The sequence below is a fragment of the Pogonomyrmex barbatus genome, unplaced genomic scaffold (genome assembly GCF_055798465.1).
Source record: "Pogonomyrmex barbatus isolate J1 unplaced genomic scaffold, ASM5579846v1 scaffold3, whole genome shotgun sequence".
Classification (NCBI taxonomy): Eukaryota; Metazoa; Arthropoda; class Insecta; order Hymenoptera; family Formicidae; genus Pogonomyrmex; species Pogonomyrmex barbatus.
Genome location: NW_028297127.1, coordinates 22,195,254 through 22,218,520, shown reverse-complemented (window position 1 = coordinate 22,218,520; position 23,267 = coordinate 22,195,254). Strand labels below are relative to the sequence as shown.

Genomic DNA, 23,267 nt, shown 5'->3' with positions numbered 1-23,267 from the left:
ATGGAATCTAATTAAATCTAATTAATATAAAACGTTTAATAAATATGAATGAAGCTATCATTAAAATATATATATATATATATATATATATATATATATATATACCGTTAACTTATTTGAAGAATGTTGTTTTGTTATTAATTTGTTATTATAAATGATACGGATTAATATTCATGACATACCAATTTAATATTTTTTATATACTTTTATGTACTTAGCATTTATCGTTTTGTGACAAATTTTTTATTTTCTAATTTTCGTTATTAAATATTGCTCCATATTAATTAGTGGCTTTTTATCAATGTTGCTTTATGCCACAGCGTTAATATAAATTTTAATAACGTAGGTCGTGTAATGTATATTGAGAAAAACTTTCTTCATCAAAATTTTTTTCCACCGGAATACCGTACTTTGTAAAATAGTAACGGTTTAAGGCTCATCCGGTATATTGCCAAGGTATATCACTCAAAGTACAAAGTGCAATATCGTAAAGTTTGTGTCTGCTATATAATTTTAAAATAATCGAAACGAAAGAGTTCGCGCGTCGTGAACGCCGTTTAAAATGCCGTACGGTTTCGCTTGAATCGCGACCGTGTGAAAAGGGGAAAAAAACCACCGCTGTGTCTCCAAGTAACGGTTTGGAACCGCACCACAATTATAAAATGGAAACTTGAAACTCTCCGAAATAAAGGTACCAGACTAATTGTGGAAGAAAAACGCACTCAGTGACCGCGAAATTAATAACTTCGCTTAATATACGACATATATGTACCACGATGCGTCTTGTGCATCTCAACGGTGCCGTGGATGAATGCACAACGTTTTTCATCCGTTGCAGGCAAGGTATCATCCCTTTTTCCGGGGATGAGTCAACATTGCTCGTTTCACTTCTTTAGTTGTGCCGTGCATACTCGTTTTTTTTTTTTCAGATTTTTCGAGAGCGTCTCATTGCAGTACATTTTTTTTGTAGTGTAAATTGAAGGCTGCGACGCGGCATGCGTAAGGGAAATTACGATCCTTTCTTCCCGAATACAAGAAAGAAATTACATACCACTTTTAATCCGTGAACGAGAATGCCTATTGATTACTGGAGAAGAAAATACCTCGCCTTTTATTCCTATCAGGATTTCAAATTGCAACCTTGCTCAGATGTTTATCCATCGCGCGTATAGTTCTATCGCGGACTGATTAAAGAAAAAAAATGTTCCTTTTGTCGCGTATTGATTATAAAGGAAGATTATAAAGGAAGCAAAGCTCGAAGTTTGTAATTAGATTTGTTTGATTAATTAAAATTTCTTGACAATCGCAGTGTCTAAATGTTTTTTTTTTTATCAGAAATTTATATTTATATCGACAGTAAAATTTATGAACGTTTAAAGCTGTATTACAGTTATATTTTATATATTTATAAAAAAAAATACAAAATTTCTCATTAATTTCTATAATTATCAAAATACAATTTCTCTCTGTAATTTAAAAAATGTTGCCAAACGTTCTCACAGGCACGAAATATATATACAAAACTAAGCTCTCAAGTTACATTTTATTTAATTAAATGAAAAATGGATAAGATACAAGAGATACAGGCATATCACGTACAGACACAGATAATTTAAAATTTAATAAGAGAAAGAACACGCAAGAACTTGATTTCTGTTCCTTTCACTAGTAGGGCCAATGCCATAAAAGCGAGTAGATGGTTTCTTTTCAATGATCGAAAGCCGACTGTGACAGTAATCCGATTATAGGGACGCTACACACATAGAGGATTCTACTTCGTTTTTTTGCAGTTTAAACTTGTAATCCTGATCCGATCGTGGAGAATTAAGACGACGATTATGTACTTGACAGAAAGAATAAGAAGAAAAATAGCGACTGCTCTTGTTGAGATATATGCGCATTTACAGTGTCAAACAAAAATTTTTCAAGAGATGTGGAAATTAAACGAATATTTTTATTTCACTTACTACATCTCAAAAGCGAATGTCCGCAACAAATAGAAAAGAATACGTTTACATCTCTCAAAATGGCACAAGTCCTTTTCTCTAGCACTATTTTCTTGAGCAGTATAGAGAAACTGACCGTATCAAATAGACCAAATTTCAAACTTTCAGGTCTTTGTTTCGAGTACAAGTAGAATTAGCGCACGAAGTTGCTACCTTTGTAGTGATAAAAGTTGATAAACATTAAAGTGGAACATATTCCACTTCAAGTTGCATATTATTCCGTTTTAGTGTTTAGTGTCATTTTAGAAGTAATTAAATTTGAGAAAGAAAAAGATGAAAAACATAACGAATTGTAAACTAAAAACATGTTATTGAACTTTTTTTTTATAAAAAGGAACAAAGTTTGAAATAAAAACTGATGGTACATTTTAACATGGTTACGTTGGTAATAACGAAATATTGAATATTCAGGCAGTGTAATTTAGATTTGTAAAGTCTGCCAACTTTTTTAAAGTAGCAATTCACAGCAGAAAGGAGGCATTTTCCGTTGCTCCATGAATCCCGAAAATCCGAATGCAATCCGCTTAGAGAAATAAAACGTAGCATCCGCGTATCGATTACGTTGACTTCTTTCCGCCCGAGGTGTAGAGAACTCAGACATCACGACCGGTACCTTTTTCGTTCAAAGCTGAGAAAACTGGGTCAAGCGAAAGTGTCTGCTTTTATTCCTTGGTAACGGAGAAATATATATGAAGATGAAATAGCAGACCTTTGTTGGGCGATGGGTGTTGACAAAGCACGAATAAAAGATTACTTTGTTCGCATTTTTACGTACATTTTTCGCTTAGTAAGTTTCGGAAAAAAACAAGGCGGAGCGCATACTAACGCACGAGCGAGATAACATTTTCCCGCTTGTTCCAGTTGATAAGAGAAATCTTTCAAGATTCAATCGTCTATACGTTCAAATGGATTGAATCGATGTTGGACAAGCGAAATGGTGACGAAGGGAAGGCAGATCGATCGGAAAATGCTATCTTCTCGTTGTCATCGATATTCTACCGCAAAATGTCTCCTCTCGCTATCACACATTTGACAAACGGAGACAAACATTTATTTTTATGGAGATTTTATACGTAATAATCTTATATCAAATAACTCTTTTTTTTTTGGAATTTATTTTAACTTATTGCGTTTTATATATTCTTATTTCATGTCAACGTATTTTATTCTTATTTTAATTATCATTTTCATATCTTTTTGATTAGTTCATTATAAAGTTTTTATAGCTACTTGTATTATTAATGTATTATTAATTAATGCACATTTGTGACATTTATATATTTATATATTTAATTTTAAATGCTGCTAATAAGAGACTTGCATATTTTCTTTTTATTAATTATGCTATAATATAATATTGGAACGACTAAAATATATGTAAAGAATCTGTGACAATTACGTATCTCTTCAACATCTTAAATCTCCACGTTTATTGACTTTATTAAAATGAAAAATTGATGGAAGTTAAAAGCGAGTCATCCTTAGAGTGATAACAGAGTATCGATTCGCTTGTCAGTAACTTCCGTCCGGAGAAATTCTCTTTCCTTTAGAACGGCTACTTCCTGATAGAAAGAGATCGAGTTCCCCGCTTTCTTTGTAATTCTATTGTGGAGCAGTCGTCGAGTATCGGATATTGTACATAGTCCGTACATCGTGCAGGATCGCAACGGAATGATGTCGATCGATCGATCGATCGATCGATGGAAAATTTTTTTATCCGAAAGATAACAATGTGAGGATAATTCTACGACCTCTCGGTGTCACCGCAATCAGGGATTCTCTTTGCTCTATTTTTATCTAGAGCGTCTCTCTTCTGTGTCAGGCGAGTAACGAGATTTTAAGCCACTTTTACGTTACTTTAATCTTGTTACGTCACGGTATGCTAGATCTTTGAGCATAATTACAAAGTAGGTAACGCGATATTTGAAATTAATTTAAAAGGGATATTATCTGTAGATATAGGTCTGCTTTTTGAATATCTATTATAAGTTTAACATATAATGCTATTATTTTGCGGACTTTAATAAGCAAGTTTTATATATATATATATATATATATATATATTTCTTTCTTATTTATAAATTGCTATTTTTAATTACGTTTTAATTTTAAATACAAATTGTAATCTAATAGAGTGAAAAGCCGAAGGAGAGAAGAAATACATCTAACATAAGATAAATATGAATGGTATATAAGAGGCTCGAGACTGTCAAAGGAAGAAATATCGTGCTTTGAGAGAGGTTTGGTGGAGCTGTTATATGCGACATAGTCGAGTGAGATGAAGATACGGGACCATCATCCGGGGCAAGCGTTTGCACTCTGCCAAGCAGCTTTTTCTTACGCCATCATAGAGCAAGACACAGCTACATTGTGCACTCAAGGCCTTCTTTACATAGTAGGCCGCTTTATTAGCTCAATAAAATAGGATTACTTAACTACGGTTTATAAGAATTGTTGGCTTTGCTGCGCGCTGCATCAAGCTACACATAAAAAAGAGAGAGTCGACTCTGCTCTGCTCCGTTCTGGTTTTACACGCAAAAGCTGAGAAATATTAATGGCGCTGCAACAAAAATACGTATCTAAACATTGGAACAATGAAATTCAACATTTGTACGTTGATGATTAAATTTTAAATTAAATGGATTAAATATTCGTTTCTGAGTTATCCGAAACACGTGCGAAATCTGAAATGAACAGAATAAAATAAAAATTTCAGTTAATTGTTAATGTGCCCGTTTATACATGCAATAAAAAGGTTATAATCAATATAGAGTTAAAATATGATCGTGTGACTTTAACCTGTTATTATTGGGATAACCGCGCGAGGGTTGTTTACAAGAGCGCTCTCAAGCTTTGCTCGATACCGCGACTTGTGTTCTTGTTTACCTTTTTGTCTGATAGTATTCTTTGCTCTATGAGCGACAGTAGTCGTCTCTATCTGTTTTTCCGAAAAATAAAAAAATTTAAAAGACAACTTTTAGTTTTATTTTTTTTCTTAGTTATTGTTTCTTAGTTATTTCTTAGTTATTGTTTTATCGCAAGGACTATAAACCTTGCAACAATGTTGGAAAACACCTCTTATATATAGTTATTATTTATATTATTTTCTTAATAGTAGAAACTTTTCCGAATCTTTTCTACAAATACGAGTATTTTGTTGTATACTCTTTGTGCAACCAGAGCCAATTATTCGCGCGGAATTACTTACGGGTAGCATTTAAACGTCGCGCTTCACCACCCTCGTTAAGTCCAATAGAATATTTGGGGCTTGTAAAAAGAGCCAAGGTGGTGCGACGTGGTCTCGCGCGAACGGAATCAGCGATTGCGATGAATACTTCGTAATTTTCCTAGGAAACTCGTAATGAATTTCACGACGCGGCTACACTTGCAAAACGTGAAACTGCAAGCCTCTCATGTTTTCTAGATTTGGTGTGTGTATATTTTATGTATATCTACGTTTGCCCGCGCAGTGACTCTACGTTCGTGGAAGATTTCACATGGTCATAAAGAAATCAAGAAGACGATGCGCAAAGACGATACTAAAGAGAATTACGAGAAACGAGAGTAGCTGTAAGATCTCAAAAGTTATACATAACCTCCAGCGCGCTGTAGTGAAAATGAATGCGAGCTATTGATTCCTTTGCAGCAGACCGTCAATGGAATATCAATCTCTCCATGTCTTTTCATTTATGAAATTATAAACTCAACTCTATTCATAATTTGCCAGAATAAAATGAAATTATGAAAATATGAAATTATTAGTCATATGACTTTTTGTTAAAATATCAAATATGACGTAATTGTGGAATTTATCGCAATTACTGTCATGTTTTATAAAATTTATTGCAATTACTGTCATGTTTTATAAAATTATCTTGTAAAATTATATGTAAATTTATATGTTTGTTTCGCATATTATCTAAATTACTTTAAGCCGATGTTTTACGATGACGTTTACGTATGTCGTCGAGGTTGCATTGTTAACATATATTAGAGAAGATTATGCAAAATTGTCGCGCAACCATAGTGAGCGATGTAACTTCCCGACTGGAGTGCATCAGAAGCTTTGAAACATAACTCAAATTCCAACACGACTCAAGCGAGAAATTTTAACCCCCAAACGACGCGTTGAGGCGTAACGTCACTGAGAATACGTTCATTCTTTTTTTTTTTTTTTTTTTTTTTTTTTTATTATTTCCATCTATGTCTTCCGTCCTACCTGCGAATGACCGAGGATGTGATGTGAAATTTTATGCATCGACACCGGGCTATGCCTGTCACCTCCGGCACGGGTTGGTCTATAAAATATTCAGATAAGATCTGTCGGTGCGGCGTTTCACCCTCGGAAGCTTAGCGGGTGCACGCGTGGGAAATAAAAGTGCGCTGTATGGAAATTGGATATCGACGATGCCAACATCGACGTGTATTTCCGTGGGATTTTAATTTATCACTCTTGGACGAGTTTCATTAATTAGAAGAAATGCAGATTATAAATAGTTAAATGAAAAGGTGCTACGTTTATCACAATACAATAAAAAAAAAAAAAAAAAAACAACACAGAAAAAAATAATCGTAATCTCATTGGCAATTGGCAGAAGAATATTTAATCTATATTTTATGAAGTATTTTATGAGCGAAGTACACAGTAACACGTAGAAAAATAATAATAGAAAAAAAAAAACATGAAAGAATTAAACATACAGCGCAACATTTTAAAACTGCGTGATCGTAATTTCAGGGCAACGTGAGATATGACTTTGAAAGAGTTTTGACTCGCCACTAGACTCGTAATTGGGACTGTATCCCAATGGAACTGTTTCATAATTCAAACGTATGCACAGCTTTTCCCGATAACGCAAAAATTTGAAATAAATCAGTGTCGAGAGTATAGCCCGCATTAAACACGTGCATTGAGAAATCATACCGTTAATTTCAACTACATATGGCAAATATTTTATTTATTTATTTATTTATTTTTTTCAATAGATTAATGTTACGATAATGCTTACACGTACAATACTGATGAAATAGGCTCGATACTTTAGATTTAATAAAAGAAATATAAAAGTAGAGTCTAATTTTTATCAAATGCGATAGAAAATATTTGTGAATTTTTTCGTTATGTTCTGATTTGGTGAAAAATTAATGAATTATCCAATATTAAAAGCGTCATAGATATATGTCGTCTTGACAATGATGTCTCGTTCTTCTTGCATCTAATACTCAGCTTTCAGTTCGTAACAAGACAGAACGTTCTTACAATCTGCAACGTGACACTACGCTGTGAGCGACGAGCGACGTCATCAAGTGTGCTGTACACGTACAATTCTCATGCGTTTCGTCGTCTACAAATTTGATTTATAAAGATTCATCGAAGATTGGAAACAAATTTAAAAATGAAAGAGAAATTAGTACGGTTTGTTCGTTTTATTTCGTCGGAGAACCGTAAGGTCAACTCAAAAATAAAAAAAAGTGTGAAATCATGGACGTTTCTCAGAGGTGCATTTTGATTGTTGTTTTCTCAATTTTTTAGCTTTTATAAAAAATCGAATTCTGAGCTTCTCTTTTTGATCTTTATTCTCGCTGTTCCGTGTAAACCATACTTGTCTCGCAAGCTGCAACGTGACGTCGGATAGCTAGACGACATCAAGTGTCCGGTACACGTACGATACCCCCCCCCCCCCCCGCGCGAGAGATAGGTTACCCTATACGCACAAATGTGTGTATGTGTGTGTATATGTGAAGTCGATCATACAGCTCTATCTTCGAATACACCAACGTTAAACTTCAAATAGTTCATCTGGACCCCAAGAAGGTGAGAAGAAGAAAAACGTGAACGCAGAGAGAAAAGAGTATTTAAGAAGAACTGAACGAAATTAATCAAAGGTTCTAATTTACGATAAGAAAAGAAGAAATAATGCACTTTTCCACAAAGTAAGCAAAGTTATGTACTTTGTTCGGATCGTTGATATTATCGTTGAAAGAACGGACAAATTATGAAACTATCAGCACAGCCGCGATGAAATGTATAAATTGAATATTGGATGACATATGCATCATTGGTATGGTTTAATTTTTTGTTTTATTCTCTGAATTTTTAATGGATATTTTTATATTAATGTTTAGGATAGAAAAATATAGTATAGTTAAGTACAATAAGAATAATTTTTATTAGTATTTAAGATTTGAAGAATAGCTCGAGTCTTATGCGAAAATTCAAAATCTTTTATAAAAGATATAATGTAGATAGATACACATCTTATATGCATTGAAATTAATTCATTAATGTCGCATGATAGATGGAATTGCTTTATGATTTTTATTTTACATTTGGGTTTTATTATGTACTTGAAACGACAAGGCGATGATAAAAATTGCTTTCCCCAGAGAATCACTTTGATAAATTTAAGCTACTTTATTTTATACGAGCAGTGCGCTAATAGTAATTAAATTAAAAATTTAATTAATTCAATTTCTCTTAATTCTTAATGACAAGTATTTTTGTTATTTTATTTATATACAATTATTTTACAATTGTAAAAAAAACTAGAGAAAAGTTATAGAAGAAGAAATATAAAATATATTAAGATATAACAACCGCGACTTTTATTATTATAAAAAAATTATCTACTTTTATATCATACTTATTCTCCATTTTGGTTCTTGATATATATTAAATGTCGGATCTAAATGAAAATGTCGATAGCATATTCGAGGAGGTCGACAGATCATTATTTCATAATCTAATTATGTTCTTGGAATATCATAAAGTCCAATGGAATTCCATTTATCACGATAATTGATCGAGTACAATTCAAACGTATACTAGACTGCCTTCTAGACTGCTCTTCTGTATTACTTATAATAGGTCTATGTCGATGGGCGTGTTAACGATTAATTCATTCTGAAATTCGACATTTCTCTTACGGAAATCTCTCGACTAGCAGATAGATGTGACTAGTGACCTTCTCTAACCTCCATTCGTTTTTTTTTTCATCTTTCGGAAACTGCCGCTTTTTCCGCTGGCCTTTGTTTCAAGCACAAAAGGACGACGGGTATTCTGAATTGTGCGAGCTGGCGATGTAATTGCCCGTACATACCCCCGTAGAAATCGTAGAATTTAAAAACGGTACGAACTGTGAATCCTTTGTACGTACACGAACGGTGATAATTCCTTGCGCTTTTAACAAAATCGGTCGACACTGAATTTTCCTGCCGATGTCGTTATCACGCTAACCCGCGTATTCTAGATATTTGTACATAATCCTGAACGTACGAGTCCGAATCGCTATTGCACAAATATCCGTTATACATAGTTGCTGTTTGGTTTTATTTTCAAACACGCGCAGCTACTGTGCAAAAAGTAACGAGGCGGGTGGTTGCGCAAACGGTGGCGGGTGGTTGAAAAAAAAAAAAAAGAAAAAAGAAAAAAGAAATTGGGATTAACTTTGGTTTTGTGCATTATTCCGTTATACATTTTCGTTAATCGTAAGCAAGTAACGATATACAGTTATAACCGAATCATTCTACCATCGCAACGCCTTTGAAAGGAGTATGGGACGCACCACTAGTTTAATCGATACGTAACGGATTCCGTAGATATATTTGCACGCTCTAAGGATACGCTAGCGATCGTTAATTTTATTTCATCTCGACTTCCATTTCCGCGAGAGACAAGTTTTAAATAGGATTTGCTCTGCATGTATTCCGGTAGTTTATCAAGAGCTCTTTTAAAAAACAGCGACAGAAAAATCATAGAGAGGTCAATTAGAAAGATCTTTCAACTATAATCTTTACGGAGAAATTGTAGATAATTAAAAATGAGTCGCATAAAACAAGATTTTTATTAATTTGCAGAATTATCGTATTAATTATTAAAACGCCACATATTTTATTTTTCCAAAAAAAATTACTTTTTGAATTGTCAGAAATTTTTTAATTAATAAATTTTTTTATTTACACAATCTTCACAAATTGTACGGAACTATGGATTAAACAAGCTGGAAAGAATCGCGGGACGCGAGCGATATCTGACAAAATGACAACTGAAATTGGATCGTCGGGATAAGTAGACGTATCGCAAAGTCGACGACGTTGTAACATGATCCTCATCTTCTTTTTGTTTCAGGTTTGTTCGAGATAGACGGTCTGTTGGTGCCCGGCACGATGTGCGATCACGAGTTTGTCAGTTCGCAATCGACGCCTCAATACGGACGATTTTACTCGCCGCGGTATCCGTCCTCCTATCCGAAGAATATCCGGTGCTCCTACCTCTTCCGGGCAAGGTAACTAATCTGACCTACTCCTGGGCGCCCGCGTGCTCAGTTCCGGGGGTTCTAATCCATGTATAATGCATCTCCGCTGCTAATCTCCGCCGTCGCCATATATCTAGTGCCTTAGCGCGATTCAATGACGACAGTCTATAATCCTGCCTCGCGGTTCATTAACACCCAATCCAGTGTATCGGAGGGTACATCGTTCGATCATATCGAACTCAACATATTTGTTCGCATCCGGAAAAAAAAACGCACAACTCGCACAACTAAAATTTGGTAAACGTACACGTTTTGGATATGCTAAATTTTGATATCATCGCGCTCCTTTCATCAGCAGAAATTTTCCGGCTTCCTACCCGGCTCAACTTTCGCCGTTCCTCATCTCGGTTTCCTTGTTACGTGGCCGCCAAAAGTTTACGTCCGTTCCGTTCTGTCGCGAGCCGTTTCGCAGTATAGCGGTATAAAAGCTGCACCCGCGCCCCAGCTAGGGGAGGGAAAAAGCAGCAAGTTCTTGGCATGATCCCTCGCAGGAAGCGTTGCTATTCTCTAGCTGGCTCCACGAACCACGAACACACCGGGGTTAAGACCTCGCCGCGATTTGTGTATGAAAATGCAACGCACGCAATCCAATGTTAACCGGCAAAACGCTAACAAGCGGTAATATTAATTTACCGGAATTCACGTCATTCAGAGCAAGATAATAATTATAATATTTTCTCTCTCGATCTATTTTGAAATATTTACGTTACAATTTACGTATCTGCTTAATAGCTATATATTACGTACGCTTAATATTTCTCGTTTTGCGCCGCGTATATCAACATCATATATCAACATCATAATTCACGTTACACGTATTGTTGCACGGCCCATCGATTTGCGTGAATGTCTGATCCATGGATGTACGGCGATCAAAGGAAATAGTTAACGGAGTTGAGTTAGAACGTCGCTCAATCGTGATGAATTTAATCGCGGCGCCGGGCCAGTATGCGCGGATGTGATTTCCGTAGTATTGTGGGTCGCTGCTTAATTGCAGTAATTGTATCAAAGTAGCGTGTGCAGTCCTATATGTCTAACAGTTATGTCAACGCGCAACGCCGGCCGCTATGCCAGCCGCTATAAAGCCGACGGATACGTACACGTATATATATATATATATATATATATATATATATGCGTACATACGCGCGTGCAGTCTATCCTAGGTATTCATGATTCACTCACTCTATATTAACGCACTACACACTGTTCTCGATGGCCTTTGTTCCACGCCGTCGTTACGAACGAGTCTTCCAATGATCATTTACACGTGAGAACGAAACACAGAATGGAAGAAACGCAGAAATTATGCAGCGAAGGAGTAGCAGTGGAAGGACGAGTATATTTCAATTTTGCTTTCCAAAATAAACATAAATTTTTTTTTTATAACCTTTTTATAGAGGCACCTTCTGTCGTTTAGCCATAAATCTTTTCTCGCAAAGAGATTTGATCCTGTCACATTGTTCACATAGTCGTCGGTGCCGTCGTCGCGCTGCCGCAGTCGCCACCGCCGTCGTCGTTTTAACAAATTCATACGCTAGGTGCGCTTATAACGAAATTAATTACAGCTCCCGCCCATCTTGTTTCATTAGTACCGCGGGGAACAAGATAAACCGCGCGCATGTACCGCTACGCGGTACCGCTCGCGGGCGAAAAATGCATGTAATAATATTTCCGTATTCATAAAAATGCAAGCTTTAATATTGCGAGTTATGTAGCATTTGGCACAATGGCGTTCATACAAGAGTAAAGACGTTATAATGTATTCATTTAGGAAAAAACGTAAACGCAAAGTAACTTGGTTAAACTTATTTCAGATTGAAGGAGAGAATTCGTTTGGTCTTTGAAGAGATTTCTTTGCAAAAAGGAGATCTGAGGTGAGTGTTATATGTTATATATTATATTTTTAGTTTTGATTTTCTAACGTAATGTATATACGAGAAACTTGAGATACGTACGTTGTATCAAACGAGAAAGAGAGCAACGAGGAAAGGCAATAAATTAAAGATTGTATCTGTTGTCTGACACATTTCCAAGCGCACTGTTTTAAAATTTCTTTCTACCATAAATGGTTTACAAATTTTTTCCTCCGGCACATCCCGAAGTTGATAGATTTGCGGGGAGCAACGTTCGGTGCGGATGTGGGGAAAAGTTTGCCGTACGTTTCTCGCATATCCCGGATAGAAATTGAGTTCCGCAAGTTGCGAAAGAGAAAAAGCTGAGGAGATTTAGCGAGAAGGATCAAAGTCGCGAATTCACCAAGTATGACCAGAGCTGCCTCGTCTATGTAAAAGATGCGCCATTAAACCTCGTCGGCTGGCATTGGGGTACGGTCTGTCGATTTAAAACTTTAAAACTGTCGCCCGTGCGGCGCGTTGAAAACAGTGCGTAACCGAAACCGCGAGAGAGAGAGAGAGAGAGAGAGAGAGAGAGAGAGAGAGAGAGAGAGAGAGAGGTCCAGAAGGACACGAATGGAGCATAGACACGAGAACACGTCTGGCTGGCTCTTCATTCATGTGATAAATAAGCTTTAAGTATTACTGGTTTTCTTATTGCTTTAATTTTTATTCAGCAATTGAAACACATTTTAAGGATTTGTTTTATTTTTTTTTTCTCTTTTTAATTAGATCTTTATATTTCACATCAACATTTTACGTCGTAATGTGACGTTAGATTTTAGAAAAAAATATCAAGAATTTTGTCGTGCTTTCTACGTGTATTCGGAATATTTCAGCAAGTTTGAAATCTTCTCTTCACAACTTCTATTACACTTCCCGGACTAATAACCCTACAACTCGAACGAGACACGTAATGAAAGCCGCAGGGCTGTTAAAAACTTTAAGACGCACTTATGCGTACTTACGCGTATACACATATACGTTCACTAAAAGTGTAATTGCGCATTCGTTTGCGCAGTTTCGGAAAAAAATTGATCCAAGTTGGAATTATTCTGCTAAAAATGGACACGTTTTTATAATTTTGATAACAAATATTATTGGTTTCAACAGAATGATTGTTATTTAATCTCTTTGATATTGATCGGAAAGCAGAAATAAAAGCATAAAACACATAAAATCAGTTATTTAATAAATGTTATTAAATTAATTAATCAATCTTATTAAAGATGAGACTCTTATATAGAAGAACTTATATAGAGGAAAAAGCATGTTCTCTTTTAAATTTTAGGGGAAATAGTTATTGGAATCGATTATAAGCTTGAAACTCGGGAGGTTATAGAAGCAAATGCTTTTCTGTTATGTAACTATAAACAACGAGAGAACCTCTACGTCGTACCAGCTACTTTTGTGCCGTCCTTAACACGTTTTAAACACGAGCCACTTTTCTCACAGATTATTTTTGCTTTTGCTTTTCACTGTTTTTTCCAAAGTGTGTAAAGTGTGTTTTAAAGATCTGTGTCAGGCGAACATAGCGAATCTCCGTTACGCTAATTGTGAATTACGACGCCTCTCAGTTATTAACGTTTAAGAGTTAACGAGACGCGGTAACGAGCGTCAGAATCACGAGCGTGGCTGGAACTTTTCTATTTAAAACTTTCTCTCCCGATACAGCCTTGTGTTGTATTTGATAGAACTCGAATTGTGTACGTCAGTCGGCGCGCCAACAATAGCCGCTAGATGGATTAGGCACGCAATGGAGATTTACGCGGGCGATAAAGTCATCCCTCGGTCTTAATTTTGTAAATTTACCGCTCTTAAATCCAATTCCGTAATTGACGCTTGTAATTAACCAGCGCGAACATGCGTCGCGGTATATGAGCGTTATCTGATCTGTCGTTCTCTTTCCCCGAGTGTCTGTAACTCGCGGAAAATCAAATCCTCCAAATTGCTCTGGATTAATTCCGAGTAAAATCTCTCTGCATTCGCGGCAATCGTAAAAGTTACTTCGCGTTATCTGGGGATTTTATCGACTAGGCGACGACACGAATAGATAATCGGCGTCGATTGGCTCGACCGGCTAGGTAAAACATTTGGGTCGGGGTAGCGACGAGACAGAGACTCGACACTCTCAGGGAGGAGTAAAGCCAAACGAACCATTAAACTAATCAAACGAACTTTCGTTTGAGTGTTTGCCGAGGAACAGTAATGACGATGGGCGTCGCATCGTAAATGTTGTTCCTGTTGCCGATGAACGACACGCGAGAGATTCTGAAAGAGTTTGAGAGATCCCATGTCGTTTCATGTGTTCTGCGTTCCCTTCTTGTTCTTTAGAATTTTTCTCTTCCAAAAATTTTTCTCAATGAGTACTTATTAAATACATATTAAAATACATACAACACGAAGTAATATCAACCCTAAGAATATAAAATCACCGATACCAGTAAGACAGGATCGCTCTACGCATCGTTATTTGTCATGAACATTGACTTTGCAAACTGAAAAGTACAAAATTGTTATTACATTTAAAAAAAAATGTAAAACAAAAAAGTTTTCTCACTTTAAATAATCGCTTTTGATTTTTTATTTAAACGTTATGTCGATTAGATAATTTATTTGCGGATAAGTTTTCTTTCCTCATATTATTGGCTGAAAATTTATCGTTTCACTGAAGCCGTTTATCAGAGGCATATATAGTATATAAAAAAAAAAAAACATCACATGTGTAAAAAATAATCATACATTTAGAGGAATATTTATATTAATTTCAATTTTCAATGAAACGATAATATTCACTCAGAGAGGAGGTAGGCTTGTTTGCGTAGTAATGTTTTTCACGTTGACCAATGAGCGAGCGAGTCAACGATCGATCGAACGGACGAGTTTGCTTGTAATTTGAACGCTGCTGTATACGTATTGAACTTCCTACGTTTTATGAGCGTTCCATGTGCGTGCTGAGAATAATCGCGGTCGTTAGATATATCTCGTTACGCTGCGAGAGGAACGTTCGTGAGCTGGAGGGATCTTCCGCGCGATCGGTACTGCTCTTGAGTACTCAGGAAGCCGATGTTCCGTGTACTTACGGCATGCAAATCAATGGGAGACCAGATACATTCGCGCTCGCCGACCCGAAGGGACGCGAAATCTGATGTATTATCAGTCCATGAATGAGAGATAGCCTCTTCCTGCGCGCGACTCCAAATTTTACGATCGCCAATACGTCAAATTGCTAATGCTTCAGATATTACTGGCATAAATCTGCCAAGCGGTAATACTGCGAGCTTGACTACCGATCCTTTCAAGCTGGCTGCCATAGATTCTCCTGTCTCCTCGATTTCCCCGATGGTTAGTGCCCATTGAGAACGCGACAAGCCTGGACTTGGACTATGTATGCGTTGAAGATCGGAATATTTTTTTTTCGAGCGCGAGTTCTATATATTTTACTCTCGAGCCGTCGTATTTCACGTCGAGATCTCTCTCTTTCTCTCTCTCGTGTTTCTTATACGTAGCTTGGTAAACTTCATATTTCGAATGCTACGAATGCTATATATGTATATACGTACGAATATTTTACCGAGATATATTTACGACGAATTCTACCAAACTACGTTCCTATCGGTCTTTGTTAAGGATTTAAAGCCGGCTATACGAATTTAACGCACGAATTTCGTTGCTCGTTGCAATTAACTTTGCCGCAATACGATCTCGACTTGACAGCGATAGCATTCTTTTTCGCGAATTCTCTCTTTTAAATCTCGTTGTGTATGCCGATTACATCTGACCTTTAAATCCTTTGAATACGGCGTGGACCGCAATTCTACTTAACCCACATAAAGTTTCTCTCTGCGCGAAGACTTAGAGCTGAGAATGGTGATTGGAAGGTCGACTCGAAGGGGAAACGAGAGGTGCCTGGGGACTTGCAGTTGCAGCGTGCAGGAGTTAATCCTTGATAAATCCTCGAACTCCATCCTAATTCAGTATTGAGCTTCCTTAATTTCATTCCGTTAGTGACCTTTTAACTTTGAATTTTGAAATCAGAACCGACAATCCCGCGATTGAAAACTGTGCGGAAAAATTCCAAAACGTTTGAAATTATTAATATTAAGCCAAGATTGAAAAACTTTTGAGAATCTGTTTGATCTTGTCATCGAATAATGGCGGTTTCGTAAAAATTGTATAATTGTTTTAGAATAATTTAATGAAACAAATTTTTTATACATATATATCCAAATATAATTTTTAAATTTTACAAATAGAACAATTTATAAGTATAAGAAATGACACGCTCGGAAAATCTGAGGAAATTGAGGAAATTGTACACAGTAGGACTAGGTCAAATAATACGAAAGCAAATGTAATTTTCGCAGCGAGTGCAACGAGATATGAATAATAAGCAATTTTCAAATCGCATTTATGTTATTATACGAATCTCGGTATGAAAGCAACATGACTGAAAATAGAAAGAAAATATCATCCTGAAAGAACTAGGTTTGCGCGTCTTTGGATAAATATTTTAAAAAATTTTTCTTTATACACACACACACACACACACACACACACACACACACACACACACACACAAAATATATATATAATTGATTTATTACTTGTCATGCAGAGATGCATACTTGATATATTAATAAGACGAAATTAATATTAACATTTTTAAAAAAATATTTGATAAAAGTACGTATATATTTTTCTCCAAACACATATTACTGACTGAAATTTTTAAGCTATTTGCTTTATTTTGTGAGTATCAAACTGGTCTAAATCTCATTTAAACTTCAGTCTATATTCTGTTTCGCATTTTCTATCGAGGTCCGGCTAGCATAGTGATCCTGTCGCATAGTGATTTACGAGCAATTTGTAGCCAATGTAAGAACCAGGACTTATTTACATGATAAAATTTGTAATTTTTTAATAATTATTTTATGCAGTGCTACGTAATTTAAAACTATTGGATTATACTTATTTTTGGAATAATTTATTCACTGAATCCTATGCCTGTGTTAAAGATATGCTTATCAAAAATATCATAATATATTAATTCTTCCATAATTTATAGAGATAGTATTTGTGATTCTTTGATGTAAAAATTAATTGAATTTATTCATATCCTCCCAGACATTGATAGATCCAACTGCGTTTGTGTATTGGGATAAATGGACTCGATATTAACTCTACGCTGATGTATTTATACGTTGTGACGGATGAATGCTTTCGTTGTAACGTCAAATCAGAGGAGAATACCCGAATCTGGCTAAATAACATCGACTCACGCAATTATTCACCGTTCACGCTTTCATGGAAAATCACTGTATGTGGTTATAACTGGATTTTCATTTAAATTTCGTTTATCACAACTTTACAAGCCACTAATTGCATATTTTTTAGTAAATGGAATCGATAATGCGATAATAAATAATTCGAAAAAGAGATTTTATCAGCATGAAACGTGCTTTCTTATTAATTAGTAAAGTGCCGAAACTTAAAAGAGGAATCGAGCTAAATATGTTGACTCGAATATGATAATCGTACTCACGGGTAAATCTAGTTCGAGAAAAAGGAAGAGCCGTTGAATTGAAAGACGCGATATAACGTCGACAAATCTGCGATCGATAACGTTAATTTATGTCGCGGCCGATGGCACTTCCTCCAAGACTGGTGGTAAAAATCTGTAAGAGCTCGGGTAAGAGCTGAGAAATGCCTCCATATATCAACGTTAAGCCGCTCCGTCAGATGCACTCGGATATTATCGTGAAATGGTGCTGATGGATACCGAGAGACTCCTTCATCCAGCACTCGATACACTCCTCCTCTACGAGTGCACGCTTATAGCACGCACATACGCCACTCGTTCGTATTATATAAAGTTATAGTTAAAGGAGTACTATCGATAATATCGACAGTATCAATAATCCCTTTCCATGGATATAAGTAATGAATAATCCCTTACTATATTCCTTACTATATATATATATATATACGCTAACTTACGAGAAGTTTAATAAAAAGGAAAAGAAGAGATGTAGAGCGGTTCTTTGTATCGCCATTCTTACTTCAACGTGCTTTCACGCTTGAATTCAAGTTTCCAAAGGTAAACGTTACCTTAACGATATTCATGGAATAGCCACTGAGACACAGTAGAACGGAATAGGAATAAAATCGAGACGAGAGCAAAATGGAGTCGGTGATGGCCCGAAGTAAATCTTGTTGGGCACTTGAAGAATTCCGTGTACACACTGCGGGCGCGGGATACTACGCTAGATTAACTTTGATAGACGGATTTGCTTGGCTTCGCCTTGGGTTTACTTAGGCGAACACCACTAACTTCATAGTTAAACTTTTCAATTTGATTGTTTCAAAACGAGTTTAATTTGCTTCTATTCATTCATAACGTTTATACAAAGCGATTTGGCGATTGAAATTGGACGCTTTTGTCCAAACGCCAATTCGCAGTGTCGCGATATTGAAGTCGGAAGTCGCAGGTCGTGTAGATTCATAGATTAGAAAGCGGAACGGGCAGGCGGCACGCAGGGATGGCTCTTTAATCTCTGACTCTTCCAACGATAATATTTCTCTGCCAACGTAATTGCTTAACCCGTGCGAGTAATAACGTTATCCCATCTACCGTTATCATCGATCAAGCTTTTAAATCGATCGAATCGACGATTCCGTCGATGTAGTGCACAATTCATAAGTCCGAAGGCACGGAAGATGTGATACTCTTTTTCGGTTAGATCGAGCGGAGTAGTTCGGGTACACGTATAGAACGTATAGAACGAATCGCTGGTCGTTGAGACTCTCTTCTTGGCCTTCCGCCCACCGCTCGTCCTGCCGACGACGCCATCCTTTTGTCACTATACACTCTTTACAGTTTCACCTTCAATCCCCACTGAACTGCCTCGCTTCGTCCGTAGCTCTCATCTCCTTTGTCCTCCACTCTTTCGGTCTCATTCCCCTCGCGCGCGCGCGTTATCTAGACGAGCCGCAGCACTCAAAGCGGACTTAACATACTTTCATTGCCGAGAATCTCGAAGAGCCTCTCTTTATTCACGCGCGCGTCCCATTCCCAGATCTCAAACCTTTATGAAAGCAAACTCGTACTCAAAGTAAGACGCTCCGACAGTTTTGACTTGGGAGACACTACTCAAGCAGCACGATTACGTTAATACACAGATTTTGTCAACATTCTTTATTTCTTTATCTCTTAACGATACAAGTGTCAGTTAGATTAAACGAGACTATTCCAGTTTCTCAGAACGGATTTCAATCATTGAGGGTAATGTACCGATAAGTTGCCGTCTTTTAACGAAAAGCACATCCTGTTACAGTTGCCTGAATAGGGCGGATTTAATCAGGGTGCACGACGGAACGGATTCAGGGGCGCCCACAATAGCCGTGCTCTGCAACCAGGGAGCGGAAGTGGAGATACTCAGCACGGGACCAGGTCTCTACGTCGAGTTCGTTGCTAATTCCGAGTGGCCGGGCCAAGGCTTCAAGGCGATGTTCCAATTCCAGCCATTGGACGATGCGCCGCATCCTGGTCGGTAACGAACGACGATTACTCGTCGGCGTCACGAAAATCCATCCTTCCGACCATCCTTCGATCCCTCTACGGCCACCAACTCCCCGTTTCCTCTTTCTTCGGCACCGTCTCATCTCCTGCGATGCGTAAGACCGCATTGGTAGCATTTCCACTCAGGTGAGTCCCTAAAGTTATGGGACGAGCCATTAAATTATTCACTGTCTTATATTGCATGCAGGAAGATAGCTATAGATGTCTTTTAAACTTTGCTGCGCATAGAATATCAGTTTAACTTTCCCCACTTGTGCGGCAATTTTTTGTTCTTACGAAGACCAGCTCATTTGTCCAGAATCAAACTTTCTGTTTTTTTTTTTTTTTTTTTTTTTTTTTAAATCTCTTTTGATTATTCAGTATTATATTATCATAAAATATTTTTCTGAAATCTCTTTTATATCTTTGTTAAAATTTACCTATATTTTTGCGATAGACATAAATATATATTTAAATATTTGAGTAAAAAAAAATTAAAGAGAAGTGATTTTATATTAAAAGTATTTCTCAGTTGAGAGAAAAGAGAGAGAGAGAGAGAGAAAATATCAAATTCTCAAGTGTATGTCAAATTGCGAACCCGGTCGGTACCGCAGCTTCAAGTAGATGAAGTTCAAAAGCTCAACATAACGCGTCGCTGTACTAAAGCATGAAAGCGCCATGAAGCAGAGCTTTTGCGAAGCTTTCTGATAATGCTAAAGCTTTTCACGGTCGGCAAGGAAGATCGTGAAACTTTCCAGCAAAGTGTAACATCAAGCTCAGAGAGAAAGAGCTCGCATTCCGTACATACAGCACCTTCTTTGCCTACTTGATAATCGACCAAGCCAACCAACGTTTTGCACATATAGTTGGATTGTTCTTTGAATTTACCCATTGTTATTACTGTCTATTGATCCGTTACCATTAACAGATATACATTTTAACGATAAATCTATCCATCTTGTAATATTGATTATTGTATGATAACTTGATTTCCGACGTATTGTATCATATAATTGCAACACATATTTGTCGATAATGCCTTTGCTCGTTACACATTAATGTGCATTTAGTAGACTTGATCAATATTGACATTTAATTCAATGATTATTTTGACTAATAAAATCTAATAATGAAGCACTGGTATTTTAATTTTAAGCAAGAAATACCTTTACATAGTTACACAAGGCGATGAATCATGCGGGTAGATCCTTTGTGCTAAGGTAGATTGGCTGTGGTCCATTGCATACGGTGACTCCCTGTCGTAATTAACGGCACTGTATATTCTAGAGATAATTACAATAATGTGTTTCAGAGCCGGACAAGATCCCAGGGGCCGTTACGGGGAACCCCAAGTACTCGGTCATCGGACCAGCTGTCAGCGCTACCAGTAAGTATACATTGCATGCTGTGCATGCGATTTATCACCTTTCTTAATCAATAATTGCCGCGTCGTCGCGCGTCCCATGGTACTTCCTCCGCGAAAGATAAATTTGTTCGGATTAAGGTACTATAAAATCGGGATTTACAACCTTAACGATGATAGGCATTACCTCGGTTAAACATGAAAAAAGTACGAGGACATTTTTCCCGATAAGTGATACGGCTTACCGACTTGTATCATAATAAATTTATCAAACTTTACTAGCTTCATAAAGAAAAAAAAAAAAAAAAAAAAAAAAAAATTATCGCACCTGCGAGACTTTTCGAACGACTGAAATGTAATCTGGAAAACGTGACGCACGGTCAAGGAAACAGGATATCTAGATGTAAAATAAAATTTTACTTTAGACGTAACATACTTTTATGAAGTCTGAAAGAATAAGGGTAACGTCATCCCCGAGGGTATATGGTTCCTGTCGTTGTTTAAAAGGATTATTTTGATGTCTTCAACATGAACGTCGGCGAATATGTGTAGAAATATGATTTTCTCTAGAGCCCTCGACACATAACTTCTCCGTAACGCAGCGGCGTATAAACTTTGTGAGTACTTTGCGCTTGTAGAATCATCATCCGTATGTTACGGACGGTGGTGAAAGCTCGACGGACTACGAACTTTATAGCTTTTTCATGAAAATAAGATGCTTGTCTTATATCTTAAGTATTCGTTATAAGTACGCTTGGCAAGTAGTTCCCGTCGATGATTTAACTTTCACCTGCCTCTTCGTGACTCCGAATTCCGTTTTTTTTTTCTTTTTTTCTTTTTTTTGACAGATAATACAAATACGATTTAACCGATTAATCTAAATTTTATTTAGAATGCTATATAATTTCTACTAAATATATTTTTGCACGATGAAAAAGATAGATAGAGTGAATCTTTCAAATCTTTTACATTACGATATACATATCGTATTTTTTATTAAATTTAATATTAATTGATCTTTCCATTTCTAAGATTATAACTTTTGTACAGAAACCGCTTTTGATGCTTGTATATGTGTTTATATAGCTTTTAATTAATACATGCATTCAAATTATTCAAATATTTCCCAAGCTTAACTCTAATCTCAATTTGTACGTGGGACTCTAGACCTCAACGTGTTTACTCATGTAAATCTATCTCTTAATACGGGTGAATAACAACAGCTGCGGCTGTACGTAGGAATGCGTGACAATGAGAGCCTTTACCAGTACAACGAAGTCACGAGAGTGCTCGAGGCTCGAATGGGAGCCGTCCTATGAGACACTGAAGCTTACGCGAAGGCGAAGGCCGATCCTATCCTGTCTTTCGACCCTCCTCCACGCGAGATGTTTAGGGTTACCGTAAAACACGATACGTGACGTACCTACGTGCTTTTATTCGTCTATCCTACTTACACGAGCGCGTAACTTCTTGCTCCAACTGTTTCTGACTTATCTGCACGCAGTTGTACATCTATAGATGTGCAAAGCATACATTAATTATTTTTATTACTCCTTTGGGAAAAGACTCGACTGGAAGAAATTGATATTTTTTTATCTTGCGTAACATTATGTAAGAATAACAAGGGTAATAGCAGTTTTTCAAACAGAGTTCAGTATTGAGATCGTCGAGAGGATGAGTTAATCGTTACGGGAAGAAGATTGAAATGTTTTCAAAGTGATATCGGTAGGTCTCGATCACAGATCCACGGCACGTTTGTGCACTAACGGTAATTACGTAAAGTGAGAATGAGCAATGTCGTCGTAGTAGTAAGAGTGGGTTTCATTTACGTAATTGGGTGGTTACGTGAAAATATCGTCGATTCGCACCGTGAGAACTACTACGGGCTAACTTCCGCGTATTCTCGCCTTTCCCCCCCCCCCCCGTCTTCCTTTTTTAATCGAACGGAAGCGAAACGAACGAACGTCGATAAGGTAATTACCACAGAAATTAAGTGCGCCAATAAATATAGACGAAGGAAGTTGTTTTATCGGAAACGGATGGTCAAGTTTTTCAATTTTTTTTGCGCTCGAATGTGAAAGAAAGAAAGAACAAATTGCGCATGTGGACGCAATAACGCATGTATTC

General features: G+C 36.8%; 1 protein-coding gene across 2 annotated transcripts in view; it reads left to right on the top strand.

Annotated features, from left to right (window-relative positions):
- The window catches only part of Sol1 (CUB domain-containing protein Sol1), a 233,314-nt gene that overhangs the window by 97,063 nt on the left and 112,984 nt on the right, over nucleotides 1-23,267 (top strand). For both annotated transcript variants that reach the window (XM_011645907.3, XM_011645905.2), the window contains exons 5-8: nucleotides 10,135-10,291; nucleotides 12,139-12,198; nucleotides 19,554-19,765; nucleotides 21,090-21,164. In XM_011645907.3, the coding sequence (XP_011644209.2) occupies nucleotides 10,135-10,291; nucleotides 12,139-12,198; nucleotides 19,554-19,765; nucleotides 21,090-21,164 (504 nt within the window). The remainder of the gene's footprint in view (nucleotides 1-10,134; nucleotides 10,292-12,138; nucleotides 12,199-19,553; nucleotides 19,766-21,089; nucleotides 21,165-23,267) is intronic.